At 38.3% G+C, this 23,130-nt stretch overlaps 1 protein-coding gene, 1 non-coding gene and 1 pseudogene across 2 annotated transcripts; 2 read left to right on the plus strand and 1 right to left on the minus strand.

Annotated features, from left to right (window-relative positions):
* Positions 1 to 7,834: 7,834 nt before the first annotated feature.
* LOC135538213 (zinc finger protein 501-like) lies at positions 7,835 to 12,242 on the minus strand. Its single transcript, XM_064964178.1, has 2 exons — positions 11,594 to 12,242; positions 7,835 to 8,895 (listed from the first exon to the last, which is right to left on the minus strand). The coding sequence occupies exons 1-2, from the start codon at positions 12,054 to 12,056 to the stop codon at positions 8,210 to 8,212; spliced, it is 1,149 nt and encodes a 382-aa protein (XP_064820250.1). The 5' UTR covers positions 12,057 to 12,242; the 3' UTR covers positions 7,835 to 8,209.
* Positions 12,243 to 12,938: 696 nt separating this feature from the next.
* LOC135538211 (zinc finger protein 501-like) lies at positions 12,939 to 19,420 on the plus strand (annotated as a pseudogene).
* A 2,103-nt stretch (positions 19,421 to 21,523) lies between these two features.
* Positions 21,524 to 21,617, plus strand: trnai-uau (transfer RNA isoleucine (anticodon UAU)). Its single transcript has 2 exons — positions 21,524 to 21,561; positions 21,582 to 21,617. It is a non-coding gene; the product is annotated as a tRNA-Ile (tRNA).
* Positions 21,618 to 23,130: the final 1,513 nt, after the last annotated feature.

Raw genomic sequence — 23,130 nt, forward strand, 5'->3', positions numbered from 1 at the left:
GAGCCTTATTCTATTATAATGTATTAGCTACCATGGAGCCTTATTCTATTATAATGTATTAGCTACCATGGAGCTTTATTCTGTTATAATGTATTAGCTACCATGGTGCCTTATTCTATTATAATGTATTAGCTACCATGGAGCCTTATTCTATTATAATGTATTAGCTACCATGGAGCTTTATTCTGTTATAATGTATTAGCTACCATGGTGCCTTATTCTATTATAATGTATTAGCTACCATGGAGCCTTATTCTATTATAACGTATTAGCTACCATGGAGCATTATTCTATTATAATGTATTAGCTACCATGGAGCCTTATTCTATTTTAATGTATATTAGCTACCATGGAGCCTTATTCTATTATAATGTATTAGTTACCATGGTGCCTTATTACAATGTATTAGCTACCATGGAGCCTTATTCTATTATAATGTATTAGCTACCATGGAGCCTTATTATATTATAATTTATTAGCTACCATGGAGCCTTTTTCTATTATAATGTATTAGCTACCAGGGAGCCTTATTATATTATAATGTATTAGCTACCATGGAGCCTTATTCTATTATAATGTATTAGTTACCATGGTGCCATATTCTATTTTAATGTATTAGCTACCATGGTGCCTTATTCTATTATAATGCATTAGCTACCATGGAGCCTTATTCTATTTTAATGTATTAGCTACCATGGAGCCTTATTCTATTATAATGTATTAGCTACCATGGAGCCTTATTATATTTTGCTGTATTAGCTACCATGGTAACTTATTTTAGTCTAGCGTATTAGCTACCATGGAGCCTTATTCTATTTTAATGTATTCGCTACCATGGAGCCTTATAATATTATAATGTATTAGCTACCATATAGTCTTATTCAATTCCAATGTATTAGCTACCATGGAGCCTTATTCTATTTTAATGTATTAGCTACCATGGAGCCTTATTCTATTATAATGTATTAGCTACCATGGAACCTTATTCTATTATAATGTATTAGCTACCATGGAGCCTTATTCTATTATAATGTATTAGCTACCATGGAGCTTTATTCTGTTATAATGTATTAGCTACCATGGTGCCTTATTCTATTATAATGTATTAGCTACCATGGAGCCTTATTCTATTATAATGTATTAGCTACCATGGAGCTTTATTCTGTTATAATGTATTAGCTACCATGGTGCCTTATTCTATTATAATGTATTAGCTACCATTGAGCCTTATTCTATTTTAATGTATTAGCTACCATGGAGCCTTATTCTATTATAATGTATTAGTTACCATGGTGCCTTATTACAATGTATTAGCTACCATGGAGCCTTATTCTATTATAATGTATAAGCTACCATGGAGCCTTATTATATTATAAATTATTAGCTACCATGGAGCCTCTTTCTATTATAATGTATTAGCTACCATGGAGCCTTATTATATTATAATTTATTAGCTACCATGGAGCCTTTTTCTATTATAATGTATTAGCTACCATGGAGCCTTATTATATTATAATGTATTAGCTACCATGGAGCCTTATTCTATTATAATGTATTAACTACCATGGAGCCTTATTATATTATAATGTATTAGCTACCATGGAGCCTTATTCTATTATAATGTATTAGCTACCATGGAGCCTTATTCTATTATAATGTATAAGCTACCATGGGGCCTTATTCTAATGTAATAGCTACCATGGAGCATTATTCTATTATAATGTATCAGCTACCATGGTGCCTTATTATAATGTATTAGCTACCATGGAGCCTTATTATAATGTATTAGCTACCATGGTGCCTTATTCTATTCTACTGTATTAGCTACCATGGAGCCTTATTCTATTATAATGTATTAGTTACCATGGTGCCTTATTACAATGTATTAGCTACCATGGTGCCTTATTCTATTCTACTGCATTAGCTACCATGGAGCCTTATTCTATTCCAATGTATTAGCTACCATGGAGCCTTATTCTATTTTAATGTATTAGCTACCATGGAGCCTTATTCTATTATAATGTATTAGTTACCATGGTGCCATATTCTATTTTAATGTATTAGCTACCATGGTGCCTTATTCTATTATAATGTATTAGCTATCATGGAGCCTTATTCTATTTTAATGTATTAGCTACCATGGAGCCTTATTCTATTTTAATGTATTAGCTACCATGGAGCCTTATTCTATTATAATGTATTAGTTACCATGGTGCCATATTCTATTTTAATGTATTAGCTACCATGGTGCCTTATTCTATTATAATGTATTAGCTACCATGGAGCCTTATTTTATTTTACTGTATTAGCTACCATGGTGCCTTATTCTATTCTAGCGTATTAGCTACCATGGAGCCTTATTCTATTTTAATTTATTCGCTACCATGGAGCCTTATATAATTATAATGTATTAGCTACCATATAGTCTTATTCTATTCCAATGTATTAGCTACCATGGAGCCTTATTCTATTTTAATGTATTAGCTACCATGGAGCCTTGTTCTATTATAATGTATTAGCTACCATGGAGCCTTATTCTATTATAATGTATTAGCTACCATGGAGCCTTATTCTATTATAATGTATTAGCTACCATGGAGCTTTATTCTGTTATTATGTATTAGCTACAATGGTGCCTTATTCTATTATAATGTATTAGCTACCATGGAGCCTTATTCTATTATAATGTATTAGCTACCATGGAGCTTTATTCTGTTATAATGTATTAGCTACCATGGTGCCTTATTCTATTTTAATGTATTAGCTACCATTGAGCCTTATTCTATTTTAATGTATTAGCTACCATGGAGCCTTATTCTATTATAATGTATTAGTTACCATGGTGCCTTATTACAATGTATTAGCTACCATGGAGCCTTATTCTATTATAATGTATTAGCTACCATGGAGCCTTATTATATTATAATTTATTAGCTACCATGGAGCCTTTTTCTATTATAATGTATTAGCTACCATGGAGCCTTATTACATTATAATGTATTAGCTACCATGGAGCCTTATTCTATTATAATGTATTAACTACCATGGAGCCTTATTATATTATAATGTATTAGCTACCATGGAGCCTTATTCTATTATAATGTATTAGCTACCATGGAGCCTTATTATATTATAATGTATTAGCTACCATGGAGCCTTATTCTATTATAATGTATTAGCTACCATGGGGCCTTATTCTAATGTAATAGCTACCATGGAGCATTATTCTATTATAATGTATCAGCTACCATGGTGCCTTATTATAATGTATTAGCTACCATGGAGCCTTATTATAATGTATTAGCTACCATGGAGCCTTATTCTATTCTACTGTATTAGCTACCATGGAACCGTATTCTATTCTACTGCATTAGCTACCATGGAGCCTTATTCTATTCCAATGTATTAGCTACCATGGAGCCTTATTCTATTTTAATTTATTAGCTACCATGGAGCCTTATTCTATTATAATGTATTAGCTACCATGGTGCCTTATTATAATGTATTAGCTGTCATGGAGCCTTATTCTAATGTATTAGCTACCATGGAGCCTTATTCTATTCTACTGTATTAGCTACCATGGAACCTTATTCAATTCTACTGTATTAGCTACCATGGAGCCTTATTCTATTCCAATGTATTAGCTACCATGGAGCCTTATTCTGTTATAATGTATTAGCTACCATGGAGCCTTATTCTATTATATTGTATTAGCTACCATGGAGCCTTATTCTATTATAATGTATTAGCTACCATGGAGCCTTATTCTATTATAATGTATTAGCTACCATGGAGCCTTATTCTATTTTAATGTATTAGCTACCATGGAGCCTTATTCTATTATAATGTATTAGCTACCATGGTGCCTTATTATAATGTATTAGCTGTCATGGAGCCTTATTCTAATGTATTAGCTACCATGGAGCCTTATTCTATTCTACTGTATTAGCTACCATGGAACCTTATTCAATTCTACTGTATTAGCTACCATGGAGCCTTATTCTATTCCAATGTATTAGCTACCATGGAGCCTTATTCTGTTATAATGTATTAGCTACCATGGAGCCTTATTCTATTATATTGTATTAGCTACCATGGAGCCTTATTCTATTATAATGTATTAGCTACCATGGAGCCTTATTCTATTATAATGTATTAGCTACCATGGAGCCTTATAATATTATAATGTATTAGCTACCATGGAGCCTTATTCTATTATAATGTATTAGCTACCATGGAGCCTTATTCTAATAGAATGTTTTAGCTACCATGGAGCCTTATTCTATTATAATGTATTAGCTACCATGGAGCCTTATTCTATTTTAATGTATTAGCTACCATGGAGCCTTATAATATTATAATGTATTAGCTACCATGGTGCCTTATTCTATTAGAATGTTTTAGCTACCATGGAGCCTTATTCTATTCTAATGTATTAGCTACCATGGAGCCTTATTCTAATAGAATGTTTTAGCTACCATGGAGCCTTATTCTATTATAATGTATTAGCTACCATGGAGCCTTATTCTATTTTAATGTATTAGCTACCATGGAGCCTTATTCTAATAGAATGTTTTAGCTACCATGGAGCCTTATTCTATTATAATGTATTAGCTACCATGGTGCCTTATTCTATTCTAATCTATTAGCTACCATGGAGCCTTATTCTATTAGAATGTCTTAGCTACCATGGAGCCTTATTCTATTCTAATGTATTAGCTACCATGGAGCCTTATTCTAATAGAATGTTTTAGCTACCATGTTGCCTTATTCTATTATAATGTATTAGCTACCATGGAGCCTTATTCTACTTTAATGTATTAGCTACCATGGAGCCTTATTCTATTATAATGTATTAGCTACCATGGAGCCTTATTATATTTTACTGTATTAGCTACCATGGTGCCTTATTCTATTCTAGCGTATTAGCTACCGTGGAGCCTTATTCTATTTTAATGTATTCGCTACCATGGAGCCTTATTCTATTATAATGTATTAGCTACCATGGAGCCTTACATTATAATATAATAAGGCTCCATGGTAGCTAATACATTATAATAGAATAAGGCTCCATGGTAACTAATACATTATAATATAATATTAGTTACCATGGAGCCTTATTCTATTATAATGTATTAGCTACCATGGAGCCTTATTCTATTTTAATGTATTAGCTACCATGGAGCCTTATTCTATTATAATGTATTAGCTACCATGGAGCCTTATTATATTATAATGTATTAGTTACCATGGAGCCTTATTATATTATAATGTATTAGCTACCATGGAGCCTTATTATATTATAATGTATTAGCTACCATGGAGCCTTATTCTACTCTACTGTATTAGCTACCATGGTGCCTTATTATAATGTATTAGCTACCATGGAGCCTTATTCTATTCTACTGTATTAGCTACCATGGAGCCTTATTCTATTCTAATGTATTAGCTACCATGGAGCCTTATTCTATTATAATGTATTAGTTACCATGGTGCCATATTCTATTTTAATGTATTAGCTACCATGGTGCCTTATTCTATTATAATGTATTAGCTACCATGGTGCCTTATTATAATGTATTAGCTATCATGGAGCCTTATTCTATTCTACTGTATTAGCTACCATGGAACCTTATTCAATTCTACTGTATTAGCTACCATGGAGCCTTATTCTATTCCAATGTATTAGCTACCATGGAGCCTTATTCTGTTATAATGTATTAGCTACCATGGAGCCTTATTCTATTATATTGTATTAGCTACCATGGAGCCTTATTCTATTATAATGTATTAGCTACCATGGAGCCTTATTCTATTATAAAGTATTAGCTACCATGGAGCCTTATTCTATTATAATGTATTAGCTACCATGGAGCCTTATTCTATTTTAATGTATTAGCTACCATGGTGCCTTATTCTATTCTAATGTATTAGCTACCATGGAGCCTTATTCTATTATAATGTATTAGCTACCATGGTGCCTTATTCTATTATAATGTATTAGTTACCATATAGTCTTATTCTATTTTAATGTATTAGCTACCATGGAGCCTTATTCTATTTTAATGTTTTAGCTACCATATAGTCTTATTCTATTTTAATGTATTAGCTACCATGGAGACTTATTCTTTTTTAAACTTTTTTTTACCCCTTTTTCTCCCCAATTTCGTGGTGTCCAATTGTTGTAGGAGCTACTATCTTGTCTCATCGCTACAACTCCCGAACGTGCACTGGAGAGACGAAGGTTGAAAGTCATGCGTCCTCCGATACACAAGCCAACCAAGCCGCACTGCTTCTTAACACAGCGTGCATCCAACCCGGAAGCCAGCCGCACCAATGCGCCGGAGGAAACACCATGCACCCGGCCACCTTGGTTAGCGCACACTGCGCCCAGCCCCCCACAGGAGTCGCTGGTGCGGGATGAGACAAGCCCTCCCTAACCCGGGCGACGCTCGGCCAATTGTGCGTCGCCCCACGGACCTCCCGGTCGCGGCCGGTTACGACAGAGCCTGGGCGCGAAACCAGAGACTAATGTATTAGCTATCATGGAGCCTTATTCTAATGTATTAGCTACCATGGAGCCTTATACTATTCTAATGTATTAGCTACCATGGAGCCTTATTCTATTCTACTGTATTAGCTATCATGGAGCCTTATTCTACTCTACTGTATTAGCTACCATGGTGCCTTATTATAATGTATTAGCTACCATGGAGCCTTATTCTACTCTACTGTATTAGCTACCATGGTGCCTTATTATAATGTATTAGCTACCATGGAGCCTTATTCTATTCTACTGTATTAGCTACCATGGAGCCTTATTCTATTATAATGTATTAGCTACCATGGAGCCTTATTCTATTTTAATGTATTAGCTACCATGGAGCCTTATTCTATTCTACTGTATTAGCTACCATGGAGCCTTATTCTATTATAATGTATTAGCTACCATGGAGCCTTATTCTATTATAATGTTTTAGCTACCATGGAGCCTTATTCTATTATAATGTTTTAGCTACCATGGAGCCTTATAATATTATAATGTATTAGCTACCATGGAGCCTTATTCTATTATAATGTATTAGCTACCATGGAGCCTTATTCTATTTTACTGTATTAGCTACCATGGAGACTTATTCTATTCTACTGTATTAGCTATCATGGAGCCTTATTCTACTCTACTGTATTAGCTACCATGGTGCCTTATTATAATGTATTAGCTACCATGGAGCCTTATTCTACTCTACTGTATTAGCTACCATGGTGCCTTATTATAATGTATTAGCTACCATGGAGCCTTATTCTATTCTACTGTATTAGCTACCATGGAGCCTTATTCTATTCTAATGTATTAGCTACCATGGATCCTTATTCTATTCTAATGTATTAGCTACCATGGAGCCTTATTCTACTCTACTGTATTAGTTACCATGGAGCCTTATTCTACTCTACTGTATTAGCTACCATGGAGCCTTATTATAATGTATTAGCTACCATGGAGCCTTATTCTATTCTACTGTATTAGCTACCATGGTGCCTTATTATAATGTATTAGCTACCATGGAGCCTTATTCTACTCTACTGTATTAGCTACCATGGAGCCTTATTCTACTTTTTATTTTTCATTTCTTTCACTCTCTCTATACTATATATAAATAAACAACTCTATACTGCTTCTACATAGTGGAATAACATTGATGGGAACATTCATATTTTTCACATCAACAACTTATCAATGTTTTTATAAAAACGCCATCACATATCACATATTAACTCAATTATACAAAACGACTGAATTCAAGAGGTTTCAAAGTTCAAAATCAAGAAATGCACATTCTATTCATTTATTCAATAATTTACATGGTGCAATATCTAAATCATGTATTCAATCAAATTCATTTAGTGAAAAGCCAGATCACATCCAATCCAAGAGGTTTAAGGTTAGAATCAAGAAATCCAAAACTCCAGTCATCTATATAATAATTAACATTTAGCAATATCCCAAAAATATAATGAACAATATTAGAGGGGTTTATACTCGTATGCAATGGATGAAAGTTCGTATAGTATTTATCATGTATAGTATTTATCATTTATAGTATTTATCAACTCCAGATGAAAACTTGAAAAAAGTAGGTCTATTTTGTTAATGATTTCATATAAACAACATGATTTAATTTGGCATAAAAAAAACAACATAATTTTCAGGTTAAAAACATAAGTCAGAACACAGTCTCTCGATTCTCTCATGTGTTTTCAGGTCCTCTAACTGGGAAAATGTCTTTCCACAATGAGAGCAGTCGTATGACTTCTCCTCCTGTGTATGTATTCTTTCATGCTTATTCAGATGTCTTAAATTGATAAAACTCTTTCCACACAGGGAGCATTGGTAGAGCTTTTCTTGTGCGTGTGTTGTCTCGTGCTCTTTTAGGGTCCCGAACTGGGTAAACCGCTTTCCACACAGGGAGAATTGGTAGGGCTTTTCCCCTGTGTGTATCCTCTCATGCTCCTCCAGGCTCCTTAAGCGGGTAAAACGCTTTCCACACTGGGAACATTGGAAAGGCTTTTCCCCTGTGTGTATCCTCTCATGCTGCTTCAGGCTCCCTAACCAGGCGAAACTCTTTCCACACTGGGAACAGTGGTAAGGTTTCTCTCCAGAGTGTATTCTCTTATGCTCCCTCAGGTTTCCTAACAAAGTAAAACTCTTTCCACACTGGGAACATTGGAAAGGCCTTTCTCCTGTGTGTGTCCTCTCATGCCTTTTTAGGGCCCATGATAGGGAAAATATCTTTTCACAATGGGAGCAGTGGTGTTGTCTCGCTGGTTTGGGTTTCACTGGGTCTGGTCCCCCCGAAGGACTCTTTCCGCTGTCAGAGTGAGAGTCTAGTCTCTCTCCTGCCAAAGACAAACAGATTATTTAGTTAAATACTTAATAGAGACCTGAATGAAATTTCTACTTGATAAAACTGGCTCCATGTCGAGTAGGAGCCTGGTGAAGAGCTCCGGTCTGAGAAACTGACTGATGCTGCTCCCTCCTGTGACATCGTTGCTCCCTCCTGTGACATCGTTGCTCCCTCCTGTGACATCGCTGCTCCCTCCTGTGACATCGCTGACCCCTCCTGTGACATCGCTGCCCCCTCTGTGACATCGCTGCCCCCTCCTGTGACATCGCTGCCCCCTCTGTGACATCGCTGCCCCCTCTGTGACATCGCCGCTCCCTCTGTGACATCGTTGCTCCCGCCTGAGACATCGCTGCTCCCTCCGGTGACATCGCTGCTCTATCCTGTGACATCGCTGCTCCCTCCTGTGACATCGCTGCTCCCTCCTGTGACATCGCTGCTCCCTCCTGTGACATCGCTGCTCCCTCCTGTGACATCGCTGCTCCCTCTGTGACATCGCCGCCCCCTATGACATCGCTGCTCTCTCTGTGCCATCGTTGCAGCCTCCTTTTAAACTACTGCCCAGCCTTTCTGAACTGCCTGACTGAACAACACACATCATCTGAAGCTGTGGAAGACCATCACCAAGACCTGCCAGATCTCTACATGTGTTTTGTTAGTTTTGGCAGTTTTTACAGTCTGAGATTGTCTTTGTAATGAAAAGTGTTGTATATAATACATTAATTACTACTATTGTTATACTATCAGGTTTAGACTAGTTAGGTTTAGTTTAATGATATATAATGATAAATAATGATATATACAGTGGGGAAAACAAGTATTTGATACACTGCCGATTTTGCAGGTTTTCCTACTTACAAAGCATGTAGAGGTCTGTAATTTTTTATCATAGGTACACTTCAACAGTGAGAGACGGAATCTAAAACAAAAATCACATTGTATGATTTTTAAGTAATTAATTTGCATTTTATCCCTATGGTTGGGTAACTCCTACCAGTAATCTCTTTCCAGAGTTATCCATCCCTGTGATTGGGTAGAGTAACTCCTACCAGTAATCTGCCCTCCTCTTTCCAGAGTTATCCATCCCTGTGATTGGGTAGAGTAACTCCTACCAGTAATCTGCCCTCCTCTTTCCAGAGTTATCCATCCCTGTGATTGGGTAGAGTAACTCCTACCAGTAATCTGCCCTCCTCTTTCCAGAGTTATCCATCCCTGTGATTGGGTAGAGTAACTCCTACCAGTAATCTGCCCTCCTCTTTCCAGAGTTATCCATCCCTGTGGATCCCTGTGGCTTATCCATCCCTGTGGCTTTAATGAAGTGGAAGATGGATTCATGTAGATCAGGTTGTCATACCTGTGGTATTATTGATCAGGTTGTCATTCCTGTGGTATTATTGATCAGGTTGTCATACCTGTGGTATACGGGCTTTATTGCTTAAACTATTTATACCCTACGTATTTATCTAGACAGGGAAGATAACAGTTTAATGTGGCTCTGTGATCCCCTACGTATTTATCTAGACAGGGAAGATAACAGTTTAATGTGGCTCTATACTCCCCTACGTATTTATCTAGACAGGGAAGATAACAGTTTAATGTGGCTCTGTGATCCCCTACGTATTTATCTAGACAGGGAAGATAACAGTTTAATGTGGCTCTGTGATCCCCTACGTATTTATCTAGACAGGGAAGATAACAGTTTAATGTGGCTCTATACTCCACTATTTTAGATTGGAGATCAAATGTTTCATATGAGACAAAGGAACAGAATGTCACCTTTTAGTTGAGGGTATATTCATACATATCAGTTTTACCATTTAGAAATAAAATATCTAGTCCCTACATTTGAATGCCTCATAAGTATTTGGACAAATTCACTTATATGTGTATTAAAGAATTTGATCCCATATTCCTAGAACACAATGACTACATCAAGCTTGTGACTCTACAAACTTGTTGGATACATTTGCAGTTTGTTTTGGTTGTGTTTCAGATGATGTTGTACCCAATAGAAATGAATGGTGAGATGGTGATGTATAATGTGTACATTATATCCTATTGGTAGACTGAGTGCAGGGAGGCGATCACATTGATAAGGGGAGAGAGGGTGATGTATAACGTTTACATTATATCAGGGATCCTATTGGAAGACTGAGTGCAGGGAGGCGATCACATTGATAAGTTTTGTTTTGGTTGTGTTTCAGATGATGTTGTACCCAATAGAAATGAACAGTAAGTAATGTATCGTATCATAGAAGTCACACAAGGAATAGAAAATGTTTCTGAACACTTGTATATTAATGTGGATGCTAACATGATTAGGGATAATCATCAAAGAATCATGAATAATAATGAGTGAGAAAGGTAGAGACATAAATACCATACTCCTTTTTGGTACTTAAACGTTACATATCTCCACTGTCCTAATAAACAGATAGTGGAGAGTAGCTGAGGGTTTGAACAAACGGAACATCTCTAATTCATAGACAGAGCTGTGGATGCAAGGACCCACCATGAGATCAAAATGATGGTTTTAAAACCGTTTTGAGTCAAATACAGTGTTTGTTTACATTGTCATTGTTTACAAGCTTATATTTGGGGTTCTGGTGAGGTGCAATGTCCTTTGGCTTTAAAACCACACCTTAGTTCAACAACTACAGAGTTTCTGGACATGTTTTTAAGACAGTACTCACTGGTGTTAATCAGATCTTCATTCTCCTCTTCCTCTCCTTCATCTCCCAAAACACGCTCCTCTTCTTCTTTCAAGGTGACAGCCTCCTCTTCCTCCCTTTTCATTCTGAAATGTTCTACTCCCCCTTCTTCCACTGTGACAGCCTCTATCCCCTCCTCTTCTTCCACTGTGACAGCCTCTATCCCCTCCTCTTCTTCCACTGTGACAGCCTCTATCCCCTCTGCCTCTTTCACTCTAAAATGCTCTTTCTCTTCTTCCACTGTAACATCGTCCTCTTCTTTCAATGTGACACTGATAGCCTCCTCTTCCATTCTGAAAGCTTCTTCCTCTCTTTTTACTGTAACATCTTTCTCTTCTTTCAGGACAATGTTCAGTCCCAGAGCTTCTTTCTCCGCCCAGCAGACAGCCTCTTCTTTAACAGGAGGGTAGTCGTTCAGTGAGTTCATGGTCGGGCTAGCTAGCATTAACGATAAGCTTAGTGCTAGACTCAGTATAATCAACACATTTGTACATTTAACAAGCAAATTACTTTAAGTTAAATAGTAGATAATAAAGAGGATTGTGTTAAAAACACCGAGATCAATATTCACAAAAATGGTCTAAAGAGCTTTAATGTTTTCGGTTGTATGTTGGCTACAAGGCTAAAGAGGTGGTTGAATGAATCAGTATCCGTGTTGGTGAAACAGCTTCCGGTGTCGTGTTGGTCCACTAGATATGACGTCAACATCTGAAGGTCGTGCATCGCCGTCATCTGACTGGAATGGGTAACGCAGTTTAGAAAAATATTCACTACATTGTTTATTCATTTAAAGATGAGCAAATATGTTTTGTCTGACTTCTTTACAGCCAATACTTTCGTCTATGCAGACCTGTAGCTACATGTGAATATGTACATTATGAATATATACTGTTAGAGTAGTTTAATGCAGACCTGTAGCTACATGTGAATATGTACGTTACGAATACATGAGGATACATGAGGTGATAATAGTTTCGTGTAGCTCAGTTGGTAAAGCATGGAGCACACAACGCCAGGGTTGTTGGTTTGATACCCGCGCGGGACCAGTACGAAAATGTATGCATATGCTAATGTAAGGCGATCTGCGTCTGCTTAATGAGTAACATGTTAAACAATTAAGACCTAATTCAGGACTTAACTCCAGTCTTGACCGTATAATGTCAGTTGCATGCTAACAATGTGGCTGACTAGCTGCTGTTGTTGAAGAAGCGTCCTGTTTACTAGATTACACGTCACGCTATAATATATATTTTACTCAACTGCGTTTTACTCCAGTCAGCAAAAAGCATTGTGGGACTTTAAGCCGATGCTGCTGGTGTGACGTATAATGTAGTGGACGGAACTCTTCTTTCAACAGCAGCAACAGTGAGTCAGACACCTCCGTAGCTTAGGACAAAATAGACGAACCAATAAAGCTCTTTAGACGCTTTAGTGTATATTATACACAGTTTTTTAAACACACTTCTGTCGTCTAGTTAGTTATCCACTTTAATGTCATATTTGCGGTGTTGTTGTTTAGTCAGCTAGTGGGCTTGTTAAGTTAGCGTTAGCATAGCTAGCTAACATCTCCGACCATGAGTTCACTAAACTACTCCCCTCTTGATAATGAAGAGGAGGTCTGCTGGACGGAGAAAGAAACTCTCGTAAAAGAGGAAGAAGAAGCTGTTACAGTAAAAATAGAAGTAGAGGGTGAAGCTGTTACAGTAAAAATAGAAGTAGAGGGTGAAGCTGTTATAGTGAAAGAAGAGGAAGACGCGTTCAGAGTGAAAGAGGAGGAGGATGTTACAGTAAAAGAAGAGGAGGATGAGATGACTGTTACATCGAAAAAGGGGGAGGAGGAAACTGGATATCTGGGCCCCGTTTCCCAAAGTTATCTTAAGGCGTCTCGGCATGGTTCTACAGATGAAGTTCGCCGTGAAATGCTTTTGGGAAACCGGGGCCTGATAAACACTAGTAAGTGTCGTAAAAACAGAGGCATAAACTCTGCAGTTGAACTGATGTGTGGTTTTAAAAGGGAAATCTACAGTTGCCTTTAAATTATTTATTTATAGCCATTGATTTTTGAAGATTATAAACTGTGTGGTTCCCGCCCTGAATGCTGATTGGCTGACAGCCATGGTATATCAGACCGTATACCACGAGTATGACAACTTTTTACTGTTCTAATTACGTTGGTAACCAGTTTATATAGATAAGGCACGTCAAGGGTTTGTGGTGTAAACCAACACTGTGTAGCCTCAGAACGTGGTTAAAACTAGAATGTTGATATCGTGGATGGAATTTTAGAGTAGTTACATTTCTCCAGCCGCATCCATCACCATCTTATTACCTAAACAGTGGTGGAATGTGTAATTACATCATCACATCATTGTTACATCATAAACGTTTATGAAGTGGCGGAATGGCGCTTTATTGTTTGAGCTGCAGATTGGTTGGTTGATTTGATTGTGGCTTTTTTTTTTGGCAGAGTGACATCTTTGTTGTTGAACTTCTACAGGAAAAACTGTCCCAAGGTCTGGACAGTTGCTGCATCGCAGAGATAAAAATGTAGCATACTTTTGTTTGATAATATCCAGTGTTTTGTTTTATATCCAGTGTTTTGCATTAATTCCAGACTCTTTGAACTTGCAACAAAACAATTTATGAAATCTAATCGGCAAAACGTTGTTTAACCCGGTCAAGTTTGGTTCCTGTGCAATCCCCCAGACACTCTAGAAGACAACCAAACTTGTTTCATCATTCTACATTACATATTGGCTACGCAACACGTCAATTATACCACGAAGATCAACCACCATTACTCACCAATGAGACAAGCGGTGTTCACTTGATTGACAGTGCGGTTATTAGTTCTGAATATTTTTTTGTATTTTTTTTTGCGGTTGTCATAGGCAACTGTTGTTTTTGTTTTGATTATTACTTGAAACAGTCGCTAAGGTAATATCTTGTATATTTGGTTGTGATATTTGCAAAATACTTTATTCTTGATGCTGATTAACACCAGTAAGTACTTTCTGAAAACATAAACTCAGTTGTTGAACTGATGTGTGGTTGTTAAAGGGGAACTCTGCAGTTGTTGAACTGATGTGTGGTTGTTAAAGGGGAACTCTGCAGTTGTTGTACTGATGTGTGGTTGTTAAAGGGGAACTCTGCAGTTGTTGAACTGATGTGTGGTTGTTAAAGGGGAACTCTGCAGTTGTTGAACTGATGTGTGGTTGTTAAAGGGGAACTCTGCAGTTGTTGAACTGATGTGTGGTTGTTAAAAGGGAACTCTGCAGTTGTTGAACTGATGTGTGGTTGTTAAAAGGGAACTCTGCAGTTGTTGAACTGATGTGTGGTTGTTAAAAGGGAACTCTGCAGTTGTTGAACTGATGTGTGGTTGTTAAAAGGGAACTCTGCAGTTGTTGAACTGATGTGTGGTTGTTAAAAGGGAACTCTGCAGTTGTTGAACTGATGTGTGGTTGTTAAAGGGGAACTCTGCAGTTGTTGAACTGATGTGTGGTTGTTAAAAGGGAAATCTGCAATTATTTTTAAAATTATTTTTATTAGCTTGAATGCTAACACTCATTGATAGGCTGGTTGCAAAATAGCATTTTTACTGGTTGAAGTATTTAAAAAAAAGTATAAATCTAATTTTATTTGTCACATACACATGGTTAGCAGATGTTAATACGAGTGTAGCGAAATGTTTTGCGCTTCTAGTTCCGACAAAGCGGTTGATTTGTGACAATGACACAAACATTATATTTTGCAGGACATTATAACGAGCCTCACGATTATAATCAAAGTTAAATGCTCTCATAAGCAACCTGGAAATGGAGGCTAATTTTGCAGCCTACGATCTTGATGTGTAGTAATATTCAGAATACATTGTGAAAAACTAAAACCTTCGCTCACCATAACTAGTGGTTTCCTCATTACCAGATATACTACATCCATAACCAGTGGTTTCCTCATTACCAGATATACTACATCCATAACTAGTGGTTTCCTCATTACCAGATATACTACATCCATAACTAGTGGTTTCCTCATTACCAGATATACTACATCCATAACTAGTGGTTTCCTCATTACCAGATATACTACATCCATAACCAGTGGTTTCCTCATTACCAGATATACTACATCCATAACTAGTGGTTTCCTCATTACCAGATATACTACATCCATAACTAGCGGTTTCCTCATTACCAGATATACTACATCCATAACTAGTGGTTTCCTCATTACTAGATATACTACATCCATAACTAGTGGTTTCCTCATTACCAGATATACTACATCCATAACTAGTGGTTTCCTCATTACCAGATATACTACATCCATAACTAGTGGTTTCCTCATTACTAGATATACTACATCCATAACTACTGGTTTCCTCATTACCAGATATACTACATCCATAACTAGTGGTTTCCTCATTAGCATGGAGGAATTTCTGCAACCAAATTGCCCTCTTGTGGCAATGTTTGCAAACACAGAAAGGGGTGTTTATTGGAAACCGAATCTCATCTGGCACAATGCACTGCGCCCGGCCCGCCACAGGAGTCGCTAGTGCGCGATGAAACAAGGATATCCCTACCGGTCAAACCCTCCCTAGCCCGGACGACGCTAGGCCAATTTTGCGTCGTCCCATGGACCTCCCGGTCACGGCCAGCTGTGACAGAGCCTGGGCTCGAACCCAGAGACCACTGCGCCACCCAGGAGGCCTAAAAAATTTTGATCACTTGACTGTCTTAAGACAATAGTCAATTTAGTTTGTAAAAGCATTTAAACATTCATTACAGACCTCAATTGTTGTACAACATCCTGGGCATCACCTTTTAGCTGAATGATACAGTGGATTTATGCTGTTGTGGGTCTTTAACCATCTGTCTGACTTTGTTGTTCACACAGGAGAAGGATGTGACTATTGTGGATCTTCTGGGGAGCCTCAACAACATCATGATGCTGACGAGGCAGAGGAGAGTCTCTCTACATCAGAACACCTCAAGAAACACCAGCGGAAACCCACAAGGAAGAATTATCACCACTGCTCTGACTGTGGGAAGAGTTATTTAAGATCAGATTCACTAAAAATACACCAGAGAACACAAACAGGAGAGAAGCCTTACAGCTGTTATCAGTGTGGGAAAAGTTTTACTTCATCTAGCCACCTGACCATACACCAGAGAAACACACAGGAGAGAAGCCTTATACGTGTGATCAATGTGGGAAGAGTTTTGTTACATCTAGCTGTCTGACCATACACCAGAGAACACACACAGGAGAGAGACCTTACCACTGCTCTGACTGTGGAAAGAGTTTTGTTATCTCAGGAAATTTAACATCACACCAGAGAACACACACGGGAGAGAAGCCTTATAGCTGTAATCAATGTGGGAAGAATTTTTCTCACTCAGGCAACCTGATAGCACACCTGAGAATACACACTGGAGAGAAACCTCACTGCTGCTCTGACTGTGGGAAGAAATTCATCTTTTTAGCAGATCTTAAAATACATCAGAGAATCCATACAGGAGAAAAACCTTACCACTGCTCTGACTGTGGAAAGAGTTTTGTTTCATCAAGACATTTAAAATCACACCAGAGAACACACACAGGAGAGAAGCCTTATAGCTGTGATCAATGTGGGAAGAGTTTTGGAACATCTAGCAGCCTGAAAACACACCAGAGGGGACACACAGGAGAGAAACCTTATAGCTGTGATCAATGTGGGAAGAGTTTTGTTACATCTAGCAGTCTCACTATGCACCAGCGGACACACACAGGAGAGAAACCTCATACCTGTAGTCAATGTCACATGAGATACTCTGCTAAAAGATCTCTGATTAAACATCAGAAAATACATACATGAAGAAGTTGTTTCATGATATCAATGAAATAATGTTACAATATAGAATGTTTTAACATTGTAGTAGGAGTATTTTAACGACGTTCTGTTGGTTTAAGTGTCATGTGGATATGAGCCTCATCAGGGCAAAATCCAGGCTCTTTGAAATTTTATTGAAAGGGTATTTAACCAAAAAAGTGTTGCGTTACCCTTACCTCGTTGTGAATTAAAATGCATCACTTCAAAATGTAGCTAGCTGTTTTCTACAAATTGTCCTCCAACCAGTGATGTACACATTATTCTCAGATTCCGTGTCGTGTTTGAGCTGTTAGTTTAATTTTGGAGACATATAATTGAAACGCATCCCTCCAAAATGCAGCTGACTGTCTTCTGCAGGTTGTCCTCTCACCAGTGAGGCAAAAGATATCTCCCATTTTCAGGTGTTTTGTTTAGTTGTGTTCGTTTCAACAGCACGTACAACCTGATTTCCCCCCTAATCGATATCAGTGATTTATTACTACTTGTCAAAACAACAGTGTTTTTGGTGCTTGTGCAGTTTATAAGGTGCTTGTTTAAAAAAGATACAAGTAATATGTGTGGCAGATGTTTGTGTACATAGCACATTTTATGTTTAGGTTCTCAATATATCTCAAACTGTTTCTGCATATTTGGTGATTGATATGGACACGTTAAAACTGTTTTGACATTGGGGCTATCCCATCTAGCAAAATGACTTTGAAAACAAGACTATCCCATCTAGCAACATGACTTTGAAAACAAGACTATCCCATCTACCAACATGACTTTGAAAACAAGACTATCCCATCTAGCAACATGACTTTGAAATCAAGACTATCCCATCTAGCAACATGACTTTGAAAACTAGACTATGCCGAAGTCCAATCTACCTCTGGTTTTGGGATAGTATAATAAATTGGTCTATAATACATTTTATAAACAAATCTACATCACTCCAGTATTTCTAAAACTACATTCAAGTGCTAATTGTCTTTGTTCCACTACTGAAGAAGCAAGAACTCAAATCACCTCATATTTCAAACAGCCTGACAAAATATACATGTTTTATTATTCCATGCCTCACCATTAAGTGAAGTATTGCGAAGCGAAGGAGTGTACATTCTGTTTTGATATTTCAGCATATTTTCAATTCATGTAACATTTTGTAATCATTAATATTTATGCTACCAACTGAAAAAATGTTGGTACAATTATGTTATTTTCCATTGGATATTACATCCAGTCCTTACTATTTTAATCAACGTCACTTCCTTAGAATGCTCATTAGTCTTTCAGTTTTTTTTTCATTCGTTTTCCAGTGCGAAGCGCACTGCATTGCATCCGTGTCTGAAATGTGCTTCATAAATAATGCTCGGTTTGATTTGAACATATCGTACAACCAATGAACCCAATGACCGACCAATCAACAGACTCAAAAACCAATGAATAAACATGTACAAAGGCAACAAAAAATATCTTGGTCCATGAATAGTATCTTAGTATGAATAACAGTATAAATGCAGTCACTGGTAAAATAGGACACAAGCCTATTGGGAATTATTGATCAATTATTGATCCAAAAAAGACACACACCTGTTCTGGGTTAATTCCATAGCTGTTTGCATGGCTTGGTAGTGTATTAGCCGGGTATGAGACATGATAATTAATACAATTGAAGTAAAGTATAAAATAAACAGTATTATCCTAAATTGAGAGATGAATTAAAAATCACATCAACATCACAATCTTTCAGAATGTACCTGTTTTCCGTATAGAATGACATATACATGACGTATACAGATTATATTACAACTCTTTGTGTTTTGTCTTAGTGGTTGTTTCTTTAGTAAATAGGAAACTCAACAGTGTGTTAGTCTGAGAAACATTATTGAGCTGGTTGGTTTATTGTTGTTGAAAGCTTGAAATGTACACATTGAGAAGTGATATTGCAGCAACAGTTTTAAAGGGGGTAATTGTATCAAATATATAGCCTTGCATGTTTGAATTAGAGCTCCTTTAAAGTGTTTTCATCACAGCCTGGTAAACACTTTCTTGTAAGTTGTCTACGTTGACATTTGGCATAAGTTCAACACTCAGGAGTCAATGTCCTATCTTTTGTCTTTTTCATAGCCTGAGAGAGAGAGAATATATTCCACACTTAAATAATAGGTCATCGTTCACGCACACACAGCCCTCTCTTCATAGTTGTTTATATAGTATATTGTCATAGCTTCTAATTATCGTTTCTAATCACAGATTGAATATAAATATAGGTGGCCTTGGTTTCTAATCATACTTTCTCATCAATAAGCGGGTCAAGTAGACCCTAAGAGGGCAGAAGCTATTGTTTACAAACGGTATGAATAAAAAACATTGTTTCATTGTATAAATATTCTTAATTTTTAAAAATATACATGTAAATGCCTAGAATTAATACCTATCATTCTTAAATAATATATATCTATATACACACACCACCTTGAATATTCAGCTCCCCTTCAAAACAGTTCCATGAGGAAGGAAGGATTCCTCGATTATCGTTTAATCTGTTCTGGGACTGCTGCCTGGTGACTGCTGCCTGCTGACTGGTGCCTGCTGCCTGGTGTCTGCTGCCTGGTGTCTGCTGACTGCTGCCTGGTGCCTGCTGCCTGCTGCCTGCTCCCTGCTGCCTGGTGTCTGCTGACTGCTGCCTGGTGTCTGCTGCCTGGTGTCTGCTGCCTGCTGCCTGGTGCCTGCTGCCTGGTGCCTGCTGCCTGGTGCCTGGTGTCTGCTGCCTGGTGCCTGGTGACTGCTGCCTGGTGTCTGCTGCCTGGTGCCTGCTGCCTGGTGCCTGCTGCCTGGTGCCTGCTGCCTGGTGCCTGGTGTCTGCTGCCTGGTGTCTGCTGCCTGGTGTCTGCTGCCTGGTGTCTGCTGCCTGGTGTCTGCTGCCTGCTGCCTGGTGTCTGCTGCCTGCTGTCTGCTGACTGGTGTCTGCTGCCTGGTGCCTGCTGCCTGGTGTCAGCTGCCTGGTGTCTGCTGCCTGCTGTCTGCTGCCTGGTGTCTACTGCCTGGTGACTGCTGCCTGGTGTCTGCTGCCTGGTGTCTGCTGCCTGCTGCCTGGTGTCTGCTGCCTGGTGTCTGCTGCCTGGTGTCTGGTGTCTGCTGCCTGCTGCCTGGTGTCTGCTCCCTGCTGCCTGGTGTCTGCTGCCTGGTGTCTGCTGCCTGCTGCCTGGTGTCTGGTGTCTGCTGCCTGGTGTCTGCTCCCTGCTGCCTGGTGTCTGCTGCCTGGTGTCTACTGCCTGGTGACTGCTGCCTGCTGACTGCTGCCTGGTGTTTAGGGTAAGGCCGTCAGTACAAAAACGTAGAATAGCATCTGTTTCATCTGCTCTTCCGGAGTCGTTCAGAGTGCACACTTTTCGTTTTTTAACTATCTCAATATTCTTGCGGTTATTTGGACTTACGCCGAAAATTGTGTGATGGTGAAGGGCTACGTAACGGACAGGGCGAAGGTTTGCTTCTGAGAATCCCCGTCTAACAGTCGCTTCCCCAATCACTTATGTCCAGTAGCCTTCAGAAATATCCATTAGGAGGGATTCACAGACTATCTTTGTTATCTGTCCTGGCCACTATATATTCGGGGCTGTTGGCCTGTGCTAAAGCTGTGCTAACATAATGTTAAAGTATATGCTCCACTAGACTCGCTCCGCGTTCGTGTCCCTAGCTAGAGAATGTACGGAATGAGTTTACAGGGCAGTGTTGACATTTTTTCGGGAAATATCATGTATCCAACACCCTGTATATTTGGTTTAGAGAACAAAGGCAGTGAATTCAAACAACAGGAGGGGATGTCGAGACATTTTGTCTACAACCGGGGGGGGGGGGGGGCGCTGATTAGAAATATCAATGTTTAACCCCGGGGGTCGGCAGATATCTGGACATGCTGTATGCATGATAGTGCAAACCTTGGTTTCAAACGATCTTCTACAGAGATAAAGTGCTCTGAGTGCGTATGCCTGGGCAATGTTATAATTCAACATTTTTACCCCCACACACACAAACATTGGTAATCAGTGTATCAGGCTCCTGTGGCGCAATCGGTTAGCGCGTGGTACTTATACAGCAGTATGCAGCGAAGCAATGCCGAGGTTGTGAGTTCGAGCCTCACCAGGAGCATCTGCTTTTCTTGAACCCTCTGCCTGTCTATTTATTGTCCAGAAATGGGCCATTTTTCAATCCATTTCGGAGGACATTTCATAAGTATGTCATTGAGATAACAGGTCAGAGTGCAGACACAGCTAAATTACTTTTATTTAATTCCAACATTTTTAGTACAAACTTTTTTAAGACATGTTAGAATTAATGACCAAATGTGACTAATATTTAAACATGCATCACGAGTGTTTTATGTAAAAACATTGGAGGCCTACAGTTGTACATCATTACAAACTTTAATAACCAGTAATGTTTATAACATAACATTGTAGGAAAGACTATAAAATAATACATGTTTTTTTTAAAAAGACATTACATTTCTCGGGGACAGACCCTGGCGTGAGAGAAAAGACAGCTTCCCTTTTCGTTAAATGGTGAGACACATTTTTAAAACCATTGATTTAATTCAAAATATTTATTACATTTTAACACACGTTATAATTCAACATTTTTTTTACTATTTCTTACAGATAAAGGGTCCGGTTAGCCCTGACCATTATCCGTTTCCAATTCACCATCACAAAGACGCTTGCCTGCTCCATCAAAGCTCTGTAAGTTTTCCCTCCATGGGTAGATCATCCATCTGGCATGTAAATCCTTAAGCCCACAGCATTGATTAATAAGATGGGCAGAAACTGTTTAGCCATAAGTAAAGGTCTTTCATAAAGTGGCTGTCGTGATTGACCGTGACACATATTTAACACGTATTGCTTGTTACAGAATACTACTGTTGTACATTGAATAGCAGAGGGAACTCAACAGTGTGTAAGGCTGAGAAACATTATTTAGATGGCTGTTTTATTGTTGTTGAAAACTTGAAATGGACACAATGCCAAGGGACCTTGTTTCTAACACACACACACACACACACACACACACACACACACACACACACACACACACACACACACACACACACACACACACACACACACACACACACACACACACACACACACACACACACATATATACATATATACACACACACATATATACACACACCCACACACACACAATCACCCTCCCAGATATTCCTGCTTCATAGATAGCAACCATAAGAACAATAAAACTGGGGGTGTGGGGCCATATTCTTTCAAAAGTTCAAACACAGAACCAGCTAGCTAACATAGCATCCCTGTTTGAGCAGGGTGTTTGAGTAGACTAAACTAGATAGCTGCATTTGCTAGCTAAGTAAGTGAAACTGAAAGTGGAAAATAAATGACGAAATATCTCTCTCTCACTTCTCCTTCATTTTGGAATAAAATAATTTGTTCAAAACTGTTCAACTATTGTATTTTTCTCTCTTTTAGTCAACTACTCACAACATGTTATGCACTGCAGTGCTAGCTAGCTGTAGCTTATGCTTTCAGTACAAGATACATGATCTGATCCTTTCATTGGTTGGACATCATGCCACTTCATGCTGCAAGAGCTCTGATGGGTTGGAGGATGTCCTCCGGAAGTTGTCATA

The sequence above is a fragment of the Oncorhynchus masou genome, unplaced genomic scaffold (assembly GCF_036934945.1).
Source record: "Oncorhynchus masou masou isolate Uvic2021 unplaced genomic scaffold, UVic_Omas_1.1 unplaced_scaffold_931, whole genome shotgun sequence".
In the NCBI taxonomy this organism is placed as follows: Eukaryota; Metazoa; Chordata; class Actinopteri; order Salmoniformes; family Salmonidae; genus Oncorhynchus; species Oncorhynchus masou.